A 25,000-nucleotide genomic window follows, 5' to 3' on the forward strand; every position below is an offset into this window, starting at 1 on the left:
CAGAAAATGATAACAGGTGTCCTCAATGATGATACACTTGCACAAAACTTCACTCTGCTACAGGTAACTCTTCATCCTTACATTATAGCAGTGCAAAGATCTGAAATGGTAGAAAGGAACTGATTGTCAATAATCTAGGATACCCTCTTCTATATATCAACCAAACTGTTATCTCTTCTTTGATGTCCCCTTAGTCAATACAGTGCCTCTGAATGGGCTGAAAACTCAATTACAAACAAATCTGAGGGGACAAAATTGACACTTTTGTAGAAATATTTATCTGACAGAAACTGTCTTCCTGATGTCGTAGTTAACAACATTACAAGGAATATGAAACCCTGCTCACACCCCATTCCACCAACACTACTTTACCACATTAGTCACTAATGATCTTTGACGTCACCTAATTGAAAATGTTTCTAAAATGCTTTATAAAACACATCTAATTAGCGTCAAATACGTATACAGAAATGTTCGACAACATAATGTTTCCTATGAAATGAAGCGAAAACACAATACGACCTCGACCATACTCAAAAATAGGGACCATAATTATGGTTAGTATGAATGTGATCTTCTAAATAGGAAAAACTGTAAAATTACAGAGAGTAACAAGGTGTAGAATGTTACTTGAAGGTGCTAAGTTCTGCTGAGGTTCTACAATTTGAGAAATGATCTACCTATGATAAGAATATTGACAATATACAATATGATATTTAGAGGCCTCTGAAATGAAGGCATTTACTGGGGAAGGTATTCATAAAGGAGCGGACCAGTCCACATGTGCCCACTGCTTGTGCGTTACTAAACCTCGGAGTGATTAAAATGCGTCTAATAAACGTTGTTCAAAAGGACATGATTCACACAGGACCAACATAGAATCTCGATTGCTCACGGAGCAGACCATTTTGCCAAGCAAGTCTGTGTAGTTGTGACTACCAGGAATGGCAGCGTCGATACGTTTTGCATGTTGGTGATACTCGTAGACACATACTGAATGCATGCCTGAGGTAGTAACTGGAACACAGCATTTTGGTTGCAAGTCACAAAGAAGCCAATATTCCTCCGACTCATACAATTGTATTATCCGTTCATTTCAGTTGCAATTCATAAAACATTAAAAAGTCTACCTTTTATGCAGCGTTTTTCTTGTATTCCACACAAAACTTCTGCAAAGCAATGGCTATTTTAGTTGGTGGGCCCTTAATCCGTTCTCAATTACAGTAACAATTTCCTTTTTAGCTGGACAAACACGGGAATATTCTTCCAACACATAGACTTCTATTATCCATCCCGGGACGTCAGAAACAAGTGCTCTCCTACCTTTCTTTGGGTCAGGATGATTCAAAATAGCCTCTTCTTTCCTCAATTGCTGTGATTTCCGCACCATATGATCACTTAAATCAAAGGTTTCGGTAGATTGCTTCCGTGACTAACTTCCTGGCACAAGGGTTAATAATGCCCATTGGTGCCTTTTCGAAATTTATATTCAATGTAGCCAAATTACGGAGTAAAACTGAATGCAAAATGCTTACCATACATTTATGTATTGATGTGTGTCAATATTTTGGATTTAGAGGACTATTGCGCATACACACCAAAAGTGTGCGGCCGAATCCAGTAGGGGGTATGAAATTCATTACAAATAATGAAGGAGTGGATGCGTGAATCTATTAGAGGGTACCATATGCGCACCAGCGCACGTGATCCAATTATTTTCCATTTTATTTGGAAAGTGAATTAACTACCAAGGAGATGAGAAAATAAATTGAATGTTTGAACGAATAAAGTTTGGATAAATGCATTCCTGGAGTACAAGTTACATTCCCTTGTTTAAATGCTCACATGGTGAACGTACGAGGCGAAAATTGTCAACGATGATATTTTTTCACCCTAAGCCATTTTCAGGAGCCTCTAAATGTTATAGTATACCTTGAACATTATCAGTATTCTGATCATGGACAGATCAATCCTCAAAGTCAAAAAATGCACCACACATTTTCTTGTATTACATCACGGCCCAATGGGGGTCCCTTGAATATTGATTTTATTTTTAATTTCCGCCCATGAAAATGTTCCTATTTGAAAGGCCAATAACGTGAATATGGAGGAAGATAATAGAGGAATTCTGATGGCAGATTCTGGCCCCTCTGATTGCAGATTACATGCTGTAGCCAATTTCGGACAAATATTATGAAACGTTTTGAAAGCGTTCAGCACCAAAATCGTATAAATTGACATTCGCGCTCCACGAGGGGTGTGGCCCTCAAAGTTTGGTAGGGCATATTATTGAAACCCATAGTGGTTGAACACTAAAATTATACATGTGTTCCTTATGTATATAGAGATATTACCAAAAACACTCTGAGCCAAGTCCGAGTCGGTCACGTGAAAAGTCACCTTTTTTAAAAACTTTGTTGAATTCCTATGAAATGTTCCTAATGTAAAAATAGTGGCTGCGAGGAATGGAAACCATATATTTATTGACAATTGTGTCTACAAGAAGGTTCTACTTGAAAGCAAAATATGCTTGTTAGCAAGATTTATAAAATGGAATTACACATTTCATATTTGGAAGAATTTCACATGATTTTAAATTTGTCTATACATCAGAGGAAGTGTCTAGGGAGATGATGGGACTTACAACAACATCAACAACAAATGAAATTTCAAAGTTTATCGTTATTTCTGCAGTTAATCTCTAACAATAAGGGAGACAAACTAATAAAGGGATTCCCATGTAGTAGATAGATCTGCTAGAATTAGTAGCCAAAACCTACTCAGTTCAAAACTTATCATCTTATAGAAGTATGAATTAGACAATGTGGTTCTGGGATCCCTATACCTTCAGAAACGACAGGATGGTCCTGGATGGAAGCCATTTGATCATAGGTCTCTGCTTATTGAAGGTAGACTTGGGGTTAAACAACAGCAACATTTACAAGAAATTTCTTTTGCGTCTCATGATTAGATATTCAAGTTTCGTTCAGTTTCATCAAGAGCTTCCCTTAATGTTCCAAGTGTACGTTTCGCTGGATCACAACTTGTAAATCCTTTGTACAGAATCTGGAAACTCTGTTCTACAGCTTCGTTAGGATGGTTATATTTGTATAACAAAGAAATCATATGAATAGACGAATGAGAAATACTTAAGAAACAAGGAAACAAGAAAACATTGTTCTCTATTTCTAAAGATGCTGACAGAAATAACAAAGAAGTCGAAAAAAAAGGCTGAAGATGGAGACAAATGTTTAAAAAATAATTGAAAATTACACATGAGAATATGTGTCAACAAATAATCAACAAAGACCACCAACAGTTAAACCATTTCATCCATCCATCCATTTTCTCTGCCCTCTATTCATACGAGTGTTGTAGGGGTAGTGTCCTCAGGCATATCCTTCATACAATCCTATCAGAGGAACCTTCTTTAGAATTTCTGAAAGGACTCTCAAACATCACAAATTGAAATTATGGATTTTATCCACGAAGCTCTTCTTGTTTTACCCCTAGGTCTCCCGTCAGTTGGCTCTGCTTCAAGAATCCGTTTGCGATTCTATTTTCTGACATTCTAATCGGGTGCCTGTAATATGGATCTGTGACCTCTCAATGCAGAGAAGCCGTGCTGGGTCAGGTGGAGAGAGAGAGAGAGAGAGAGAGAGAGAGAGAGAGAGAGAGAGAGACCTAAATCTCCAAGCTTTATACCCTGTCAAGCAACTTTATTCCAGAGGAACAAGATTTCAGTGATGTCTTTACTCCCATGTTTAATAAATAATTAAAAAGTATCAACATTTAGAAATATGTAGAAAGTGGGGATTGAAACGTCAAACAAGACCAGTAATATTAGTTAACCCCTGGACTAATTAACAGAGAAACAGACAGGAAACCAGAATGATTTCAATTACGAAAAAATATAATAGTGCTTAGTTCACATTACATATTATAGAAGACAGCAGCTTAATCTTTCTGGTTTCCTGACTCATAAAAAGGATTTCTTTTACAGGATCAAGGCCATGATTTAGAGAAATTCCAATAATGGAGAGTGCTTAAGGTGACCCTTACAATGAGAAGAATTTTAGCAGAAAAGGAAGCAGGACTCACCATCATATATACCATATGTCTACAACACTTAGGTCTTGAAGGAATCGCTTTATCCACGAATATCTACATCAACTGAGAAGTTATCATTCTTGATATGTAGGAAAAAAGGAGGTGGAGGGAAATCCTATATGGTGAACCCAATGCACACAATAGGTACAATGGGATCAGAGGGAAGTTAGAAGAAGGGAGGACCTTGTAAATAGTAGGTATACAAGAACAGTTAGTAGTAATAACAACAATGAAAGACGTAGTTGATAGGTTCTGATACATAAAAGACAGAATTAGAAGTGAAGGAGACTATTCTGAAAACTTAGAAGTTGAGGTGACAAAATGTAGAGGGAGCTGTTATGTCTACATAAGAGATTCTGTTTCCAAATGAAGGACAGATTTTATGATCATCATTATCATTGATTAACGTCTTTTTTCCATGCTGGCGTGGGTTGGACGGTTGACTGAGGTCTGGAGATCCATTGGATCCACTAGGCTCGAATCTTGTCAGCCAAAGTTTCTACAGCTGGATGCCCTTCCTAACGCCAACTACTATGAGTGTGTAGTGGAAGCTTTTTATGTGCCACTGGCACGGGAGCCATCAAGGAGGCACCAGCCACAGCTACGATATTGGTTTTACTTGACTCAACAGGTCTTCTCAAGCATATCCTATCACCCGACGCATCGGGAGTATTCTTAACAGGGATGGACGTGCGTGGCTGCGATCTCACTTTAGTTTCCGTTCCTTCCCAATTACAGCATGTCTCCTAAGTTCCCGGTCTCCTGTCATTGCCTCTGTGACGTCCAATGTTCGCAGGTCATGCTTCATCACCTCATCCCATGTATTCCTGGGTCTGCTTCTTCTATAGGTACCTACTACAGTTGGGGAGTGGCACTTCTTTACATAGCTGTCTTCGTTCATACGTAACACATGGCCATACCAGCGCACTCGCCTCACTTGCACACCACATTTGATACTTCTTATGCCCAACTTTTCTCTCAGGATGCTCATACTCTGTTGTATATGCACACTGACATTACACATCCAGTGGGTCATACTAGATTCATTTCTTTCAAGCGTACACATGTCCTCAGCATTCATGGCCCATGTTTCCCTGCTGTGTAGCATGGCAGTTCGCACACATGCATCATACAGTCCACCTTTCACGCTGAGCGAGAGGCCTTTAGTTGCCTACGAAGGTAGGAGCACCCTGAACTTTCTTACTCTAGTCGCTACACTCTCAAAGCAACCACCCCCACTACAGACTTGGTCGCCTTGGTAGCAGAAGCTATTAACTAATTCTAGCTTCTTCCTTTGGCATGTGATAGAATCTGTTTTCTGTACGTCTTCAGTGTTTATTGCTTCAGAGCATCTGCCACACACAAAAAATATTTTCCCGGTTAGAATTCCTTTGATATTGCTGCGCCTTTTATGTGTCCATAGCTTACACCGTGCACATCATATGGAGTTTCTACCCTCGCCTTTTCTACAGATCGAGCAGGGCCATCTACATGAAGGGAGTTGTGATTTGACAGCATTCCTACTTACTAGGACTTAGGTTTTGGCTAAGGCCCTTCGATTCTAGACCTTGCTTCCATACCCTAAACTTTGTCTCCAGTTCTGGCAGTGACTCAGCTATTAGAGCAAGGTCATCAGCACAAAGGAGCTCCCAGGGGCAGCCTGTCTTGAATTTCTCTGTTAGTGCCTGGAGGACTATAATGAATAAGAGGGGGCTGAGGACTGATCCTTGGTGAACCCTGACTTGTATTTTAAAGTGGAATGTTTCATTAAGCGTAGAGGATGTATGAAAACTGTTAAGAAATGAAGTGAGCATCACAAGAAGTGGAAGATGAATGTGTAGAAGTCCCGGAGCGGAGATGAGCTGGAAGCAAAACTAGGGTTTAGACGATTCAGAGACAGCACACAAGAGAGGAGATGGTAGAGATATGGGAGGAGTATGAAAGAGTAAAACAGATGGGGATAAAGAATTGCCAAGACATCCAAATTGAAGGAAATAAGGAGTTAAACCTGGCAAAGGAAGACAACAGCTGTGGCAGTAGTCTAATTGGAATGCAACAATCAAGTCAGAATTATAAACAAAAGGTGAAACACTCACAAGACTCTGTCTCTTTTAGCATTAATATCATCTAAAATCTAACAAGTGTTACAAAAAGAATGACTATATGGATGGTAAATGCTGTTCAAACAATGTAATAAGTGTATATTATATATAGTTACAAAAAAGGGTTTGTGTGTTCAAGTCATATTCTATTTCTGTTTGTATGTTTTGTATAAACACCAACATTTTGTTTAAATGTAAAAAGATGTTCACGGTTCAATACTAAATTTAACATTAAATAAAATTAAGTTCATGGTGAATATTCTTATACGGAGCTAATATTTAATTATAATTTTATAATTTGCAGCTACAAAATGTATTCTAAGCAGAAACATTCAGGGTACACAGCCCCAGAAAATACAACATATTACGGCAGACATCTGGCGACATAACAACAACAACAACAACAACAACAACCTATCAGAAAACTTACGAAAGGTCTTAGCGGGAAAACAAACAACTTTCTTATAAACTCACAAGTTTACACCTAAACAAAAATAAATTATAGTTCCCTCTTCCAGAAGACAATATTAACTCTATTGTGTCTCTTAATTTATCCATTTTACCAACCATGTTCACCTCGACGTCATGAAATTTCAGTAATATTTTTAATACAATTACTTTGGAGCTAAACCTTCAAATGGAAATTAGAAATGGGATCTGTTCTTCACCATTCTAATAAACAAAATAGCTCAGGTGAAGGTAAAAACCTATAGAAATCAATTAAGTTCTGTTATTTTATACTCATCAACTGTCTCTGTCACAGTCTGCATTCCCTTCTCTTCAAACTTTGGACTCTCTGAAATATGAGTTTCCAAGTTTAATATTTATAACACAATTTCTTTATATTTATTTTAATAATCTATATTTTATTATTGAGCGACATTCATATCATCAATGGTCAACCAGCGATCATAATGGTTTTGGTCAATATTTTTTATACTTTCGACAGTGGTCCCATGTAATAGTCAATATTTAGGTCCAAAACACAATCTTATTGATCTTTGTAAAATTCATCTCTCTGTTAAAACATCCTACATAATCTAACAATGTTGTAATTATATCACTTAATAACAGTTAATCTGTAAGTGTTGTTTTCCTTGCTTATATCTATAACCCTAATTGCATTCTCAAAACTCTAATCTTCACTAATAACCTGCTTAATTCCAGTATCAACAAATTTATTCATCAAAGGTATAACAACAAACACATGTCGCAGCCACTTCAAGAAGGAGAAACATACACCTAATCTCTTTGTTAAACGTTGTTGCTGATAATCTGTAATTCTAACTTCACAGTTCACCAGAATGTCATCTTATTCAGGATATGTTTGAAGGTTTCATCATCTGTTTGAGTGACAAACAAAACTGCGTCTCTATTAACTTTAATATCATCCAGAAACCAACATAGCAACATGGAATTGTGTGTTAAAGTCTCTCAAACTGGTGACACATAATTTTACTCCCTTTAAAATATTCTACTGAATTTAATACGTTACCAAAGAAGACAATGATGTCCTTGTAAGTGCTGTTGTCTTTAATTATCTGCTAATGGTTCATAATTAATCATAGAGTTGATGGATATTTATTGATACTTCAATTACTCACTAATTATCTTGCTGAATCCTCCATTGTTTTTATGTTGAAGATTACAACCCTCTTGAAGTGTGACATGTTTCCTACTTGGATAAGGACAATGCTTAGTGGATGTAGTGAGAGATATACTATCACAGAGAAAAGACACTAGGAACACCTTTTATTATAAATATGCCAGATTATGGCAGACCTGTGTCTACACAAAAACATAAAGTATATTATTCTACACAATAAGGTCAATGTGAAAAGCAGGACAAACAGACAGATCAGCAAAGGTTTTCTTACCATTTCCAGTTCTGTTTGTTACAGGTTTCGCACACCTCAGACATCGTTTAAGTGGAGTGTTTGAACATTCTTCACATGCGACAAGGTGTCCACATGGATGGACTTTAGTTGTGGCCTCTTTATTTCTGCACCATAAACATCTGTGGACAAAATATGAAACCAATATCATTCATTTATAAGAAATATTAGATTCTGTACATGTTTAGAGTAGAGAATATTATGAGACACATCAGCGACTAATAAGAGTACAGCAGAAATTCTTCTTTAAACAATTACATACAAACCGCGTTTGGGGTAGTTAAATGGCACACACATACACACACACACAAACATATACATGAATTAATAAATGTTTGTCTTGAACCTGATACATCATAGAAATTGATTGACACACAGGGAACTACATATATTCCAGAAATATATTTCAGTACTAACATCAAGCTCATTTCGTCTGAACAAATATATCTACACAGGTTTCTTTATATACACTTTATTATATACATCCCGCCTCTACAGGTTAGTAGATGAAGTATCCAGTACTGAGGCGTGACAGAAATAGCCCGAAACCAGGTCTGGTCTGCTGGTACCATCGGTAGAAGATGGTAGGGTTTCGCTCCCCTGCTCTCAATTAATTGGAAGCAGCTCTGCATCGTTAACAAGCTGGACGAGTTGTTCTCTTGGGGTTAAACAGTAGAGTCCATTCGAACAGATAGCCATGTTGGCGTGCCTACAAATATTACTTATATATATATATAACCCTTGATTCAACAACACTGTGTATAATCTCTATACTCGGAATGACCATTTTTTAAAACGGGTAGATTTTGCTCATGGGTATTGGAATCTTATATGTATACCATTCTGCCTAAACAATGGATTTAGAAATACAATATCCCTGCATGTCTAACATCTATTTTCGTTCCTCCAATTCACTCTCTTTTTCCTATCTTATCTAAATTAACTATTGCTTAACCATTTTCTCACATCGTCTCCGATGAAGGGATATAATAAATATCCTGGAAACAGCTGTAAGACCTTCTATTTATAAATGTTCTAAGAGCCCTATCTACTCGCTGGCGGTACCTACCCACCCCTACCCATTTTCCTTTATTCAAAAATTCTTATCGCTCCTTAAAATTATGGCTTTTAAGTGTTGATTTCTCAGCCCAAGAATTACAGCGTGATGTGCTGCTTGACTGGTCCCCCTCTCTCTCTCTCTCTTTATATATATATATATATATATATATATATATATGATGATGATGATGATGATCTTTTCTCTCGCCATGCCTCTGTCTACCCCTCCATCCTCTCTCTCTCTCTCTCTCTCTCTCGTAGTTTTTCCTTAAGGTCTTCAGGTTCTGGCTATATATAAATGAGAAATCCATTCTAAATTATCTCAATCCATTATCTCCGCTGACATACTACGACGAAGTCTCCAAGATGCAGTTAAGATAGAGATTTTTATTTATTTACGGCCTCAAACATCTCATACCTTCGCGCTTTAGTTTGCCCTCTATTATTTATCTTGTTTCTCTCCATGAAATTCAATTGAATTCAGTTGTTGTCTTAAATTCATACTTATTCATTTTCTAAGCTTCCTAAATTCATGCTACGTTATATTCTATTCACCTAGAATTCATTGCTCTTTTAAAAATTACAATTTATGCATTGTTGTCTCTCAAATATTTAAAATCTACAATTAAGAGCCCTATCTACTCGCTGACGGTAACCCGCCCTCCCCCCCCCCACCGGAAGTGCATTCCTCTGTCATCCTGTCATCCTCGGCTGTCTCCCGGAACCCATCTAGTGGCCTTGGCCATCCTCTCCCCTACCTTTGGGTAGCGCATTAAGTTTGAGAAATGTTTGCAGGTTGTAGGTACTGTTTTGCTTATGAATTCTTCCAATTGCAAGTTTTCTTTTCAGGTACACGACACTGCTTTTCCCCTTCCCAGGCTACAGGCCCACACCCCCAACACCCATACTGTTAGGATTGGCACTCTCAACGTCGGCACGCTGAAAGGTAGATCTGGTGAAATTGTTGAGATGCTTGAACGGAGACGCGTAGATATGTGCTGCATCCAGGAAGTAAGATGGAGAGGAGGTTCTGCGAGGTTCCTCACAGGCAAAGAACACAGGTACAAGATTTTCTGGGCAGGGAACACTGACGGGGTCGGGGGCGTAGGAATACTTCTAACGGAGAAATGGGTGGATAAGGTAATCGAGGTCGTTAGAGTAAGTGACAGAGTACTTAAGATCAGACTAGTGCTTCATCATAGATTAGCTACTGTCATCTCAGCCTATGCACCTCAACCGGGGCTACCAGATGGTCTGAAAGACCAATTCTATGACACCCTCTTGCAAACTACTTCGTCGACGAGTGACAGGGACCTTCTCTTTGTGGCTGGAGACTTCAACGGTCATGTCGGACGTCGTGCTGGAGGCTTCCATGGCATACATGGAGGCTATGGCTTCGGCTCCCGCAACGAGGAGGGAACCAGACTGCTGGAGTTCTGTGATGCAACCGATCTTATGGTCTGCAATACCAAATTCAGGAAACCTGCCAGTCACCTAGTCACCTACCGCTCCGGCAGACACTCTAGCCAAATCGACTACATCCTCGCCAGAAATAGGGAAAGAGGGCGGCTTATAAATGCCAAAACCTACACTGGCGAAGAATGTACCCCACAACATAGATTAGTAGTTAGCGACTTTGGGATCAAGGCAAAATGGGTGCCCAGAATTAGACAGGCTTGGAGGAGAAGGGTGTGGAAGCTTAAAGACCCTGCAAACGGACAGAGACTTAGAGACAAGTTACTTGAAGCATTTAACGAAATAGAAGGGGATATAGCATCATACAACGTGGAAGACAATTGGAGATTTCTGCGGGACAACCTGTTGAAAGCCACCGACCAGATTTGTGGGTGGTGTAAGGTCCCCTCCCGACCCAGAGTAACGTGGTGGTGGAACAAGGAGGTAGACAGGGCTATTAGACAAAAGAAACAGGCTTGGAAGGACTGGAAGAACGGTGGTAGCAGGGAATTGTACCAATGTGCCAGAAGGGAGGCTAGGCGACAGGTTTATTTAGCCAGAGGGGAAGCAGATAAGGAAAGATTTGCCAATGTTCTGCGCCGTGAGGACCAAAGACTCGAGGTATTTCGTGTTGCAAGACAGTGTAGGAGAGAGAATAGTGATGTTGTAGGAGAGAAATGTGTTCGCATGGATGATGGTACGCTTGCATTAAATGAGGTTGCAAAGAAAGAGGTCTGGAGATGCCACTACGATAGATTGCTTAATAAAGAGAATGAATGGGAGAAAGAGAGCCTGCCGTATGTCGACCCAATAGAGGGACCAGCTATCCGAGTTGATAGTATCAGGGTAGATAAAGCAATTAAGAGTATGAAGACCGGGAAAGCCCCCGGCCCATCAGGAATCACTGCAGAGATGCTCAAAATATCTGGCAGTGTTGGCTATAGCCTAGTCACCCGTATTACGAACCAGGTGATACACGAGGGAGTCATACCCAATGACTGGTGTAGCAGCATCATAGTCAACTGCTACAAAGGTAAAGGTGACGCTTTAGATACAAATAATTACAGAGGCATCAAGCTGTTAGATCAGGTTATGAAAGTTACAGAGAGGGTCATAGCCCAACTAATTAGGGAGCGAATCAATTTAGATGAGATGCAGTTTGGGTTCGTGCCAGGTAAAAGCACTACTGATGCCTTATTTCTAGTGAGACAGTTGCAGGAGAAATACCTAGCTAAGGATAAACCTCTGTACCTGGCTTTCGTTGACATGGAGAAAGCCTTTGACAGGGTCCCCCGATCCCTTATCTGGTGGTCAATGAGGAAACTTGGGATAGAAGAATGGTTAGTGAGAGCTGTGCGAGCCATGTACAGAGATGCTGCCAGTAAGGTGAGGGTTGGAAATGAGTACAGCAATGAATTCCGGGTAGAGGTAGGGGTCCACCAAGGTTCCGTCCTCAGCCCCCTCTTATTTATCATAGTCCTCCAGGCAATCACAGAGGAGTTCAAGACAGGTTGCCCCTGGGAGCTCCTCTATGCTGATGACCTTGCCCTAATTGCGGAGTCACTATCAGAACTAGAGGAGAAGTTTCAGGTGTGGAAGCAAGGTCTAGAACTGAAGGGCCTTAGAGTCAACCTAGCTAAAACCAAAATCCTAATAAGTAGGAAGGTAGATAAAACACAAACCCCTTCAGGTAGATGGCCCTGCTCAGCATGTAGAAAAGGAGTAGGTAGTAACTCTATGAGATGTACCCGGTGCAAGCTATGGACACATAAGAGGTGCAGCAACATCAAAGGCAGGTTAACTAGCAAGTTAGTTTTTATTTGTGGCAGATGTTCAGGTGCAATAAAGACTGTAAACAAACAGGAAACAACTTCTATCTCATTCCAGGGTGAAAAACTAGAGGTAGTCGATAGCGTCTGCTATCTGGGCGACCAAGTTAGTAGTGGGGGTGGTTGCGCTGAAAGTGTAGCTGCTAGAATAAGAATAGCCTGGGCAAAGTTTAGAGAGCTCTTACCCCTGCTGGCGACAAAGGGACTCTCACTCAGAGTAAAAGGCAGACTGTATGACGCATGCGTACGAACAGCCATGCTACATGGCAGTGAAACATGGGCTGTAACTGCTGAGGACATACGTAAGCTCGCAAGGAATGAAGCCAGTATGCTCCGTTGGATGTGTAATGTCAATGTGAATACCCGTCAGAGTGTAAGTATCTTGAGAGAAAAGCTGAACATTAGAAGCATCAGTTGTGGCGTGCAAGAGAGACGATTGCGCTGGTATGGACATGTGGTGAGAATGGATGAGGATAGCTGCGTGAAAAAGTGCCACACCCTAACAGTTGAGGGAACCCGTGGAAGAGGTAGGCCCAGGAAGACCTGGGCTGAGGTGGTGAGGCAAGACCTTCGTACATTGGGCCTCACCGAGGCGATGACTACTGACCGAGACCTTTGGAAATGTGCTGTGCGTGAGTAGACCCGGCAAGCCAAGTAAGATCGTTGCCAGTGCCCCTGGACTGGTTCTTGTGCAGGTGGCACGAGATGCACCATTTTGAGGTGTTTTATTATATATATATCGTGCATCTACTTCTAGCTTCTATTGCTGCCTTTCTTTGATTAAATTCTGTTTTCTGTCCCCTATTTTGCCCCTTTCCAGTAAGTTCAGCTGCGCTCTGTAGACATTATATTATTATTAGAACATTCACATAATCGATCATTTGCAAAAGAAAAGAAAATCTATTGAAGCTTGTATATTGAATAAAACAGAACTGTATTTATACAGTCCAAAAATCAATATCTATAAACAATAACTGAATTTCCAGAGACAAAGAAAGGTTTGTATATTCACAAAGGGGGATATGTGTCTGTTTCTTAAGTAGTTAATACAGAGAGATGCATGGCAAAGAAATTGCCAAATCTTATAAAATACGGGAGTCTAAGGCGACTAAAACACCTAGTAATGGTATATGTGTTACTTGAATTATTTACGTTTCCTGGCAGCTTATTTTTTTCTGTGAAGATATGTGGCAATGTTCCATCAGTATTTGCAGAAATATACATATACACTGTTGGTGTGTGTTTGTAGGTTATTTTTCTATGAAACCATTCTTTATATTGACTGATTCAGACATAGAAAAGCAAGATAAATATGTTGGTAGACAGATAAATTCCACTTACTTCTAAATAACAATTTCAAATTGGAATTCCTTCACTTCATTATTTAGATCTATATTTTCCTATTGATCAGAAATCTTTAAAATAGGGAACTAAGAGAAGTAGGTGGGGATGGACAGTGAAGTATAACTGTCAACACTACGAATCATGTGAATGTAATCAAAATAGTGTTCTTTCTTTGATCTCCTGACAACTGTATATTGTTTTATTGTGTGGCCTTTGACGAAAACACTAGCGACAGTATAATGTATTGGTAGAATTAAAACTAAACAAACATATAAACATGATTATATACAAAATAGAAAATGTAATGGTTTATCTTTTCATTGCCAGGAAATACTTACTTTGGTGGTAAAAATGTTTCAAATTTTTTTCTCAAATTTGGGTCCTTAATAAGGTCCAATGGTGTGTTATTGTTATTATTTTTATGGTGCAAGTCGGCTCCTAGGCTGGTTAGATATCTAGCAACTACTCCTCCAGTGAACATTTCCTCCGTTTTCAGGCTGAGGTCGGTGCAGCACTACAAATGATGAAATATAAAATGATAACAATATTACACAAATATTCATAACAAATGCCCCTAATTACATCTAAATTTACTCATAGGTTGTTTATCCAGTAATTAAAACAATTACAAAATATTGAGTTCCTCCTACATCATCTTTAATTGAGTCCATTTCCCATTTTCATGGTTTTACTTGATTTTCAACACTGAGACATCTTTTAAATATTTTGTCATTGTATTGAGTAGGACAAACCTTATTGATTAACATCAAGCTTATTGATATTTAGTGAGTAAATATTTACTTGTAAACCAGACATATATCAACATATTCAACAATAAAGTCAAATATAGCAACAACAAACCAACAAGAACCTATCTACACAATTGGCTTGATAAAGGCGGACAAGTGGCCATATCATAAGAAAGAGTATTGTATATATGAATATAACACAACATGAGAACAAATAAAATAAGTTATATCAGAAACAGAAACACCAACAACATAACATAACAAAATCAATATCACACAGACATAACCAAACATATCATTAATGTTTCCTTAATTAAGCAAGAAGCATCTTTGAATGATGAAAGTAAAGTAAAGGAAGTAGGAATTAATGTCAGAGCTGAGGCAGCACACCAACACATTGTAGTTATTAACAAATTATTCACACTAATAGTCTGATAGACAATTCCAGTAGGTGGGGTGGTAGTTGGGTGTCAATGTCTGTTCTTCTCACCAAAGAAGACATTACAATACAACAGAAGTCTGTTAGTATAGTGACCTTTATTCATAAAGGAAACAGAGAGTTGCAACAGTTGACAATAAATGCCAAAAGATCTACCAATATTTAGAGGCTGCATATATACATGTATATATATATATATATATATATATATATATATATATATATATATATACATACATGCATACATATTTATCGATATTTACACACATACACACACACACATATACATATATAAATACACACACACACACATACATATACACGCATATGTGGGTACAGGAAGTCACAAACAGTAAACAACATGAAATACGAATAGAAAAGAGTCGAATACATAAACAACGAGAGAAACAAATGGAAAACAGGACAAGTAACATAAAGAACGACCCTTCATCATTTGTCAGCTGTACTTCTACTCCTCATTTCAAGCACTGAATGACAATAGGTGGCTTCGAAGGGCAGTTGGCCCCCAACCAAATCACAATTTGGGATTTGCAGAGGGTCAAAGTTGGTAACAAAAACAAGACAGTGGAGTCATACAAGGAAACCGAACGAAACAAGGAGGGTCGTTAGTCGAGACATTATAAATTATTTTCAGAATCCAACAAAATCTAGGTATTCTAATAATACTTTCTGTTATAAGCACAAGGCCTGAAATTTGTGGGGTGGGAGTAAGTCTATCCCATAGCCCCCCATCACTTAACTGGTTCTTAATTTATCGATTACGAAAGGACGAAACTCAAAGTCGAGCTTGGTGGAATTTGAACTCAGAATGTAAAGATGGGCGATATACCAGTAAGTATTTTGCCCGGCGTGCTAACCATTCAGCCATGTCACCGCCTTAAAGGTATTCTAATAATAAGGATACCAAGATAGGGTTCAGTACAGCATATCCGCGTATCAACGGTATATGTGGACATTGATGTAAATACTAATGTATAGATAGACTTGTTCTTTCACTTATATCTACATTCACATGGACAGACCAATCGATATAAGTTCCCATGTATATGTTAACAAACACAAAGGTATACTCAGGCATGCAGTGAACATTCCACTTTAAGTTCCAGATCCAACGTAGGGAAGGCCCCCAAAGTGGTGTAGTATAAATCAGAGCACAAATGGGTTTCAGACACATTTTATATTTATGAAGAAATCAATTATATAATGAATAAAAAAAAGCATTTTCCTCATTTGAATTAAAATTAAAATTTGAATACAATATTTAGGATTCTGCTCATGTGGCACGTAGGAAGCTTCCACTCAAACTGCCCAACGCATGTCATCTTGGAAAACGGACGTTAAACAATGATAGAGATTATGTATGACCCCACTTTGCACCTAACTCCCTTTTCTTATTATATTATATTTATGACTTTCATGTATGTGTAGACATGCGTATATATATATGTGTGGTAGTAAACATATATATATATATATATATATATATATATATATATATAAAATCATAAATATACAGGGATTAGCATGAGTTGCTTCTCCAACATACTGAGAATTTAGAAATAGCAGTCAAAGAACTACTGATTCCAAACTACAAATTTTTTATATGGGACTATTTGTGACGCACATAGAATAGATTCTTTGGAGTGAAGTGTTTGAACTCACTAGCCGATAAATTTCCTAAGTGCCTTCCTCACGTGGTTTTGATGTCGCATGGTCAAAATTCACATGAGTTTTTATTAGACACTTTCAAATTTATTCGAATATTGTGGCTGAAGATCGGAATAGGGTAACTTCATACCCTTAACCGTGAAACGTCTTACCCGATTAACTAAAGGCAGGTTTGTTTTTGCTTTTCTCTTCTGTTTTTTGTTCTGTGTGTGCCATAAATATCGCCATCCGTTAGAGAAAAAATTTGTAGTTTGGAATCAGTAGTTCTTTGACTGCTATTTCTAAATTCTCAGTATGTTGGAGAAGCAACTCATGCTAATCCCTGTATATTTATGATTATAAATGGTTTTACCGATAAAGGTTTTTTCATACTGAACTACTTGGCAAAATTGTTAATTATTAATTTTATTACTAATTGACGATTCCCTGCCCTATATCTGTATATATTATATATATATATATATATATATATATATATATATATACTATCATCATCACCATCATCATCGTCGTCATCATCGTTTAAAGTCTGCATTCCACGTTGGCATGGGTGGGATGGTTTCACAAGAACCGGCCAGGTAGAAGCCTGCACCAAAGTTCTGTAACTGTTTTGGCAGGATTTTTACAGCTGGATGCTCTTCCTAGCACCAACCATTCAACAGTGTGGACTTAGTGATTTTTATGTGGCACAAGCAGAGACGAGGTCAGTTTTTGCAACCCTAAAGATATCCATATAAACACACACACTCACAACCATGCGGAGATGTTCGCCTACAAAGGCACACATGCACCCATGCCCCAACAGTACAAGATGGGTCGAATAAAGAGTGGAGTGAATTCCACTTTCTTTCATATTTTATAAAATCTACGGACATGAAGAAAATACTGAAGTATTGGGTCATCCCATGAACAAATTTTAAGTTCAATTTCCTGAACTAATAGTCGGAGGGGGACGGGTTAAACTACCTGCATCAACTTGCTGTAAAAACAGGTAGTAATTTTACATTGTGCTTATTCATAGTGCAAGTTGTGAAAAGTGCAGTTCGATTTTAACAGTTAACTTTTCAAAGCTGTCATAGAAGTGACAAAAGAGCATATTCGGCATATTTTGCTTTATGGGTTCAATAAAGGTAACGCAACGGATAGTGCAAGGAATATTAATGCAGTATATAGCGATTGGACAATAAGCGTGAACCAGTGTCAATGGTGATTCCAGAAATTCTGAGTATGAATCTACAGCCTAGAAGACGAGCCTCGTCCTGCAAACACTCCCATTGTAACTGTTGAGGAACCACCAGAGAAGCTTGGATTTGGTCCTTCAACCATTCATTGACACCTTTGTGCCATCGGAAAAATTAGCAAATTGAATCAATGGGTTCTTCTCAAACTTTCCGAGTCTAATCACATGCAGGATACGAAAATGAACTCTTCTTTGCTGCCACATCTCATGAATGAACATTTTCTGAATCGGATAGTGACTGGTAATGAGAAACGGGTTCTCTACAAAAATATCAAGTGCCATAGACATTGGGTGGCAAAAGGAGAAGTACCGGCGCCCCAGGGTAAAGAAGATCTTCAACCACATAAGGTGTTGTTAACTGTTTGGTGAGATATGAAAAGTTGAGTCTATTTTGAACTTTTAAACCCAAACCAAACGATAACAAAGGAGATCTACTGTGAGCAGTGTGAGCGGCTAAAGTCAGCGACAGGAGGAAAACGACCATCTTTTGTTTCAAGACGAAAGTTATTCTTCCATCAGGATAACACTCGGTCACATACAGCGAGCATGACATTCCAAAGGCTGGAGCAGTCTGAATGAGAAACAATGCCCCACCCATCATATTCGCCGGACATTGCCTCATCGGATTATCATTTATTTCGCAGTCTTCAAAATCAATATTTAGACAAAGTCAGAACAGTAATGGAGGAGCATTTTTAATCCTGGACAAGTAAATTTTGGAAGAGGTGACTTGCAAGTCTACCAGATAGATGGAAGAGCATTGTAGAAAATGAAGGAGAATATGTTTTAGATTAAAAGAAAGTACTTTGTTTATCTTAATTTTGAAAAATATAAGTATAAAAATTTGCTTTATTTATGAGATGACAGCAAAAAGTCCAGTAGTATTTAAGCCCATACTGTTGATGACATGAGATAGCCGAATACAGTGAATGGGCTTTAAACAGCATTTTACAAGATGTATACTCAAACTGAAAATCCTTACTTGTGTGTGTGAGTGTGTGTGTGCATGAGTGTACATACAGAACTTAAATACAAGAAAACTCACTAAGGACCATGCTTCATTGTATTCATTCTCTAGTGTCCTAACATTGAACATTGTTATGACATGTCCACAAGAAGTCAGTGGACGTATTTCGTGTACAAGAAGTGGGGTAGAGAGCAGTTTTCAGTCAGAATTCTTCATAGACTGGACCGGATGTATTTACCATGGCAGCTGCACTATAAAGCTCAGACATCTCTTCTATCCTGCATCATTGTTAATTGAGAATAATATCTCCTCTATTAAATAGGTCACTTCTCCCTCATATTGTGATGGCTGTGTTTATATGGCAAACATCCAAGATGGGTCACCTCTCGACCGAGGTGAGACCCACGTCTTTGAGAGTGAAAGGAGATGGAATATTGTTTGTTACATAATATAATTCGGATCATAAGGAGAGACTGGATCACGAAATGGGAATGGAGGATGGAGGTTGAGAGGTGGGAATTGATACGCGATAAGCAAAGTTTGTCTGTCTGTCTGTTTGTCTCTCTCTCTCTCCCTCACACACAGAGAAACTCACACATACACAAACTCATACACACAGAATCACATATACAGAAATACACACAAACACACACACATATATATAAATAAATATACACAAACAAATTTAGAACTTACTTCATTTAGTATATCCATGGGTGCTCCCTCAGAATCAAACACTTCTGTTTTCAAAGCAAGGTGCAAACAACTGTTGCCTTCACCATCAACATCATTTACGTTTGCACCTCGGGCTATTAAACAGTTTATTATTCCGAGGTGACCCCGGGAAAGGGCTTCAAGCAATGGTGTCTTTGTCTTATGGTTCTTCACTTCCAATTCCACTGAATCCTTTGTGGAGGTAAAAATAGAAAATGGAAATTTACATGAAAATCAGGATGGATATCAATGTGTCATTATTGTCTTCTCCTGCATATTTGATCAAACTAATCATGTACATTTAATGTTTGTCCGTAAAATCAACCTTTCGTAAGATCCTTTAAAAGTTGCTATGAGGATGTGTTTTAGACAGGATAAAGATGTCATAAATAGGTTGTTTCAATTTAACCTACCTTTTATTCCTGACTATAGTAAGTTTTAATGGAGTAGAACAAGAGTGAACACGTGATTAACAGATCAAGACTAGTAAAGAAGAATTAAAATTTCTAAAGTATACTTTTGATGCTGCTATATTAATAAGGGGTTCATAAAACTGTTCATCGCCATAAAATTAATGAACGCACACGCACACATAGACAGAGACACACACACAAATATATATACAGAGAGATTTATATACATTACTGTTGGATATATAAATATATATGATGAATGAGGAAAATGTAAAATGAAGTTCATGAGAATCATTATTCACCACAACGATCATTTTGACCCATCTTGCATCGATTCCTTGTGGGTGGGAGAGTGCTCGGTGTCACTTGGCATGTTGCTGTTGTCAGTAGGTTCTTGGATTATAGCATTATAGCCAACAACCTCCTGGCAACAACAGGCCAAGTGAAACCAAGAATATTTAATGAGGTATCTTCTTTAAAATAAGACACCAGATGAGATGCATCTGCACCGGAGGATGCAACACATGCAATTATGCACTATCCAACCAACAAGTGTCCGATGCAAAATGGGTCGATACTCCATTTCCCATTCCTCCATTTGTAATAAAACTCAAAAACTGTGAATTCCTGGGATAGGACCAGTCACATTTATATCACAACGTGTGTGTGTATGCGTACATACATACATACATACATACATGCATATGCATACATAAATACATACATACATACATACATACATAATACATACACACACACACATACATACATAGAGAAACTGTGTACAGTTGTGGAAATTAGCTGGCCAACGGATGTTAACATAAAGTGAAAAATAGAATATCTTGAAATAAACTGATTAATGACATCCATACGTATATATATAAATCCGGAGAAGAAGCACTCTCTAAGACGTAGAGCAGTGTAGATTTTAAAACTGGGGAAGGCCTGTTTCTGGGATTGCTCTGGGTTTCCGGTCCAAAAAGGTTTTAGCTTCATGGCGTAACGATACCCCAAAACTTGTTGGCCTAAAACCTCTTCTAAATATGGAGGGTAGAAAAGCCTCAACTCTTCACCTCATACCCCTAATCACGTCCATTATCTTTTCCAGCAGCATACGGGTGTATAGTCCATTGCTGGAGTATCCGAGGGTAAATCCTTTCATATTTATGAGAGACCCGTGGTTTCAGTAAATATGTAGAAGCGCTGCAATTGTGTTCTATTTAACAGAAACCACGTGGTCTCTAGGATAGCCTCTTGCCAGGGAACGGAAAAGGATCGTTTGCAGAAAACATAAATCCCAATCTTTTCCCCGCTCCATATTTAGAAGCGGTCTTAGGCCAAAAGGTTTTGAGGTCTGACGATACGCCATAAAGCAAAAACCTTTATGAACCGAAAACCCAGGGTAATTCCATAAACCGCCCCACCCCATTTTTAATATACATATCTCTCTCTTTCTCTCGTTGTCTCTCTCTCTCTCTCTCTATGTATAATATATATATATATATATATATTTATTTATTTATATATATATATATGTATATATGCATGTATGTATGCATATTTACTGCTTCCTTTTTGATACGAGAGGTGTCTGGAAAGTTTTGAGCCTAACCTAGAATCAGGGCTGCTATATAGTTGAAACAATATTTTCTGGTAAGTACAGTCTTTTCGGAGTATTCTTGCTCATTTTCAGGATTTTGATATTTTAATTTTATTTGCTGCAGATTTTTTAATAAACAAGCTTCAAATTTACAAGGAAAATGGAGAAAACTGAGTATCGTGCTGTCATAAAGTACCTTCATTTGAAAGGCATGACTCCATCAGAAATCCATGAAGATACGGTGAGAACCTTAACAGACAATGCTCCTTCATATGGAACAGTCAAACACTGGGTAAATGAACGGAAGCGTGGAAGATGATCCAAGACCAGGGAGACCTCCAACTGCAACCACCAAGGACAACCTTTGATCTTGTTCTTGGTATGATAATGCAAGAGCGCCCAATATCATGTCGTCAGATTGCCGAGAGACTGGGCATCTCAACTGAAAGAGCAGACAATATTGTGACAAAAGAACTTGGGTTCTCAAAGGTTTCTGCAAGGTGGGTCCCTCGCATTTTGACTCCTGAACAGAAACGCACCAGGTGCACTTTGTACACGAGCAATCTGGAACTGTTTGACGCTGATGAAGAGAATTTTCTTCCTCGTTTTATTATTATGGACGAAAGTTGGGTCCATCACTACCAGCCTGAAACCAAAGAACAATCAAAGCAGTGGAAGCACACATCTTCTCCTACCCCAAAGATGGCCAGGGTTATTCCTTCAGCTGGAAAGGTCATGGCGTCAGTTTTCTTTTCATTCTCAAGGTGTCTTGCTGATCTATTGCCTTGAAAAGGGTCACACCGTGACAGGGCTGTATTATTCTCAGCACCTGAAACGCCTCCGAGAAGCAATCAAAGAAAAAAGGCCGGGAATGCTCACTAGAAGACTCCTTTTTCACCACGACAATGCTCCAGCCCACATCTCAGTGGTTGCCATGGCAACAATTCATGATTGTGGATACGAACTTGTTCCCCATCCGCCTTATTTGCCAGACTTAGCCCCCTCTGACTTTCATCTATTTCCAAAAATGAAAAAAGCCCTGGCTGGTCGCCATTTTGCCAGTGACAATGACCTCATAGACGCTGTAGGAAGTTTCTGCAACGGGATAACAGCGCTTCAGCACCGCTGGAGAAAGTATTCAGCCATCGAGGATGGGGGGTGACTATGTTGAAAAATAAATCATCAGAAGCTTTGTTCCATGTTTTGTTTCTTTGAGGCTCAAGACTTTTCAGACACCTCTCCTATCTTACTAAATAGCCTTCTCTCTTCTATAAAAAAACTCTTTTCTGAATGATTGTCTTCCATATATTAATTTATGGAAATAAAGTTTTGTCGTTGTATGTGTATATTGCATTGAAGAATGGATGTAAACATGATATCGTATGAACTGATATGCTTGTCATTTATACTTGTTTTACTTTGTAAATTGTACGATTACACTGTGTTATTTATAACCTATACACAGATGCACACATTTAAAATGATTTATCTTACACGAAAACTTCAGTGAAACGTTGTAATCTCAAAGATATCAACTGGTGAAAGAAATATATGCATCTTATAACTTTTTACTTTATATGTATATATATATATATATATATATATATATATATATGTAATGTCAGTGTGCAAACTCGACAGAGTGTAAGCACATTGAGAGAAAAGTTAGACCTAAGAAGCATCAGTTGTAGTGTGCAAGAGAGACGATTGCGCTGGTATGGACATGTGGCAAGAATGGATGAGGATAGCTGTGTGAAAAAGTGTCACATCCTAGAAGTTGAGGGAACCTGTGGAAGAGGTAGACCCAGGAAGACCTGGGATGAGGTAGTGAAGCACGACCTTCGAACTTTAGGCCTCACCGAGGCAATGACTAGTGACCGGGACCTTTGGAAATATGCAGTACGTGAGAAGACCCGGCAAGCCAAGTGAGAGCATAATCTGTGGCCTCTGCCAGAAGTGTAGCCAGCTCACTTATTCGTATCTTTACTTCATTGGACACTAAAATCTGCTTGCGAAGACCTGTTGAGGAAAGTGAATTGAAACCGAAATCGAACCAAATTCGATGACTGGCACCCATGCCAATCTCTCCTTCATTGGACAGTAAACTCTGCTTGAGAAGACCTGTTGAGGGCAAGTGAAATCGTAATTGAACCATATTCGATGACTGGCACCTGTGCCAGGGGAGCACTAACAACACTGCCCGAGCGTGATTATTGCCAGAGCAGATGTCTGGCTTCCGTGCCAGTGGCATGTAAATTGCACCATTTGAGCGTGATCGTTACCAGCGTCACCTTACTGGCACTTGTGCCGGTGGCATATTAGAAAAACATTCAAGCGAGGTCGTTGCCAGTGCCACTGGAATGGCTCCTGTGCAGGTGGCACGTAAAAATCAACATTTTGAGCATGGCCGTTGCCAGTACCGCGTGACTGGCTCTCGTGCCGGTGGCACGTAAAAGCACCTACTACACTCTCGGAGTGGTTGGCGTTAGGAAGGGCATCCAGCTGTAGAAACTCTGCCAAATCAGATTGGAGCCTGGTGCAGCCTTCTGGTTCGCCAGTCCTCAGTCAAATCATCCAACCCATGCTAGCACGGAAAGCGGACGTTAAACGAGGATGATGATGATGATGATATATATATATATATATATATATATAGATCATATATATATACTTGATCTGATTAGGGAGTCTCAGAGTATGTCAAGACTGGTCCCTTTCAAATACATGTACTGGCCATTTTTGCCAGTTGAGTGAACCGAACAACGTAAAATAGTATCTTGCTGTAAGACACAACACATTGCAGTAAATCGAGCCTGCAACCTTACGGCTGGGAGTCAAATACCCTAACCACAAAGCCATGCATCTTCAGGTATATGTATATATATATATATATATATATATATATATATATATATATATATATATATATATATATATATATATATATTATAAATTAACTACCAACAAAAATAATTGGTAAGCTAACTTAAAAAATCATCACCTAAATAGCAGAAAAAAACGACAGTGAAGATATGCAGACTCTTCAAGAATCGATCCTTTTGGTTATATTAATAATAATAAAGGAGTTACGACGTAACTCCTTTATTATTATTAATATATATATATATATATATATATATATATATATATATATATATATATATATACACATATATATATATATAATATATATATATATATATATATATATATATATATATATATATATAGATAGATAGATAGATAGATAGATAGATAGATAGATAGATAGATGGATTGATGAATAGAGAAGCTGGCATGACTGGGTGGTAAGACCTTTGCTTCCCAACAACATGCTTCTGGGGTCAATTTCATTGCATGTAACCCCTGGACAAGCGTCTTTTATTATAGCTTTG

General features: G+C 38.5%; 3 protein-coding genes across 3 annotated transcripts in view; 1 reads left to right on the plus strand and 2 right to left on the minus strand.

Annotated features, from left to right (window-relative positions):
- The window catches only part of LOC149130116 (nuclear factor NF-kappa-B p100 subunit-like), a 30,244-nt gene extending 26,677 nt beyond the window's left edge, over positions 1 to 3,567 (plus strand). Inside the window, exon 5 of the mRNA XM_089345832.1 lies at positions 3,514 to 3,567. Within this exon, the coding sequence (XP_089201958.1) occupies positions 3,514 to 3,567 (54 nt within the window). The remainder of the gene's footprint in view (positions 1 to 3,513) is intronic.
- Positions 1 to 25,000, minus strand: part of LOC128251409 (uncharacterized) — a 191,774-nt gene that overhangs the window by 140,432 nt on the left and 26,342 nt on the right. The gene's annotated exons all lie outside the window — the stretch shown is intronic.
- Positions 6,831 to 25,000, minus strand: part of LOC149130117 (E3 ubiquitin-protein ligase MIB2-like) — a 24,268-nt gene continuing 6,098 nt past the window's right edge. The window contains exons 3-6 of the mRNA XM_089345834.1: positions 19,575 to 19,797; positions 14,133 to 14,308; positions 8,090 to 8,229; positions 6,831 to 7,008 (exon numbers count right to left, since the gene is read on the minus strand). Of these exons, the coding sequence (XP_089201960.1) occupies positions 6,929 to 7,008; positions 8,090 to 8,229; positions 14,133 to 14,308; positions 19,575 to 19,797 (619 nt within the window). The 3' untranslated portion in view covers positions 6,831 to 6,928. The remainder of the gene's footprint in view (positions 7,009 to 8,089; positions 8,230 to 14,132; positions 14,309 to 19,574; positions 19,798 to 25,000) is intronic.

The sequence above is a fragment of the Octopus bimaculoides genome, chromosome 30 (assembly GCF_046866305.1).
Source record: "Octopus bimaculoides isolate indiv1 chromosome 30, ASM4686630v1, whole genome shotgun sequence".
NCBI lineage: Eukaryota > Metazoa > Mollusca > Cephalopoda > Octopoda > Octopodidae > Octopus > Octopus bimaculoides.